The 1,252-nt window shown below is 58.2% G+C and overlaps 1 protein-coding gene across 1 annotated transcript in view; it reads left to right on the top strand.

The window, feature by feature from the left end:
• DOC2B (double C2-like domains, beta) overlaps positions 1–1,252 on the top strand; it is a gene marked incomplete at its 3' end in the record, with an annotated part of 59,874 nt that overhangs the window by 56,012 nt on the left and 2,610 nt on the right. Inside the window, exons 11-12 of the mRNA XM_011956153.1 lie at positions 249–275; positions 738–762. Coding sequence (XP_011811543.1) covers positions 249–275; positions 738–762 — 52 coding nt within the window. The remainder of the gene's footprint in view (positions 1–248; positions 276–737; positions 763–1,252) is intronic.

The following is a 1,252-nucleotide window of genomic DNA, read 5'->3' as shown; positions in this document are numbered from 1 at the left end:
GAGGGGAACTACTGTGCTGAGCTCACATGAGAGAGGTCCTGCTAGCTGCCAGCCTGGGGCTCACCTGCCTGCTGCCCACGCCTTCAGCACCGGTAGAGGGACTGACAGGCACGATGGTGGGGACTTCCACTGCAGAGACAAAGCACACCACCACCTGAGGTGCAGGGTCATGATATGAATCGTACCAAGTGCCCATCATGCCTTTCCCAGGTTGCAGGGAAAACAGGACCCCAGCCCCCACACGGTCCCTGGCCACCTGCTGCTCATGGAGCCTTGTCTCCCCACCTTTAGGAAAGGTTTTGTGTGTGAAGGCTTTTGCATGCACTTGTCTGGGCGCGTCTTCACAGCCCTGCAAGGTGGGTTTGATTCTCATCCTCATCTTGCAGGTGAAACATGTTCCCAGAGTCTGAGTAGTCTGCCAAGGCCACACAGCCAGGAAGGGATGAGCCAGGACTCAAACCCAGGTCTTATGACTGCCACTTTCTCTTTCTGGGGGTCGGTACCCCCAGTCCCTTCCCTCCTGGTCTGTCAGCAGAGACCCCAGGTGTAGGCTCAGGAAGCTCGGTGCATGATGGAGACCTGGGGTCTTGCCACTGTCCTGCCCCCTCATCCACTGGCTTTGAAACCATCTCTGCTACTTCAGGCTTTCCCAGAGGCGCCTAACCCGGCCCCAAAATTCAGCCACCCCACCCTAGCCTCTGGGGGCTGAGGCAAGGGCCCCTCTTTTCTCCACACAGAGTGGGCATCCTCTGGGGGCCTAAGGTAAGAGGTGGTCTATGTCCAAAAGGCCTGGTGTCTACTTAAGTTCTGGGCATCTTCTTAGCTTTGCTTTTTTTTGTGGGTCTCATTCAGAGAGGAGACTTGACAGCCTCTTTGAAGACACAGAAGTGAATGGCAAAGCTAGAAGAGGCTGCACCCTCCACCTAGCATGACTTCCTTGTAGGCACATGGGGAACTTGGGGCCTGTGGGCGGAAGGGGCCTGCAGGGGCACAGCTGGGACAAGAATGCAGAACTCCAGCCCCCCAGTCCGGGGCCCTCTACTGCCCAGGCTGCACCAATGGGGTTGGGCGTGAAAGATGGGGACAGCCAGGCTGCGAGGCGGGATCACTGGCCATGCCGGGGGCAGCACGGGCACTCGGGCAGGAGCCCCCCAGGAAGTTCAGAAACCTTCCTTCCCCAGGATCCCAGCACCCTTCTAGATCCCGTGCAGATTGTCTTTCTGTTAAAGCGCTTTGAGGCCGGGCGGGATGG

Source organism: Colobus angolensis, unplaced genomic scaffold (genome assembly GCF_000951035.1).
Source record: "Colobus angolensis palliatus isolate OR3802 unplaced genomic scaffold, Cang.pa_1.0 Scaffold110, whole genome shotgun sequence".
NCBI lineage: Eukaryota > Metazoa > Chordata > Mammalia > Primates > Cercopithecidae > Colobus > Colobus angolensis.
The sequence above is the reverse complement of the archived record's forward strand: the minus strand, read 5'-3'. Positions and strand labels throughout refer to the sequence as shown.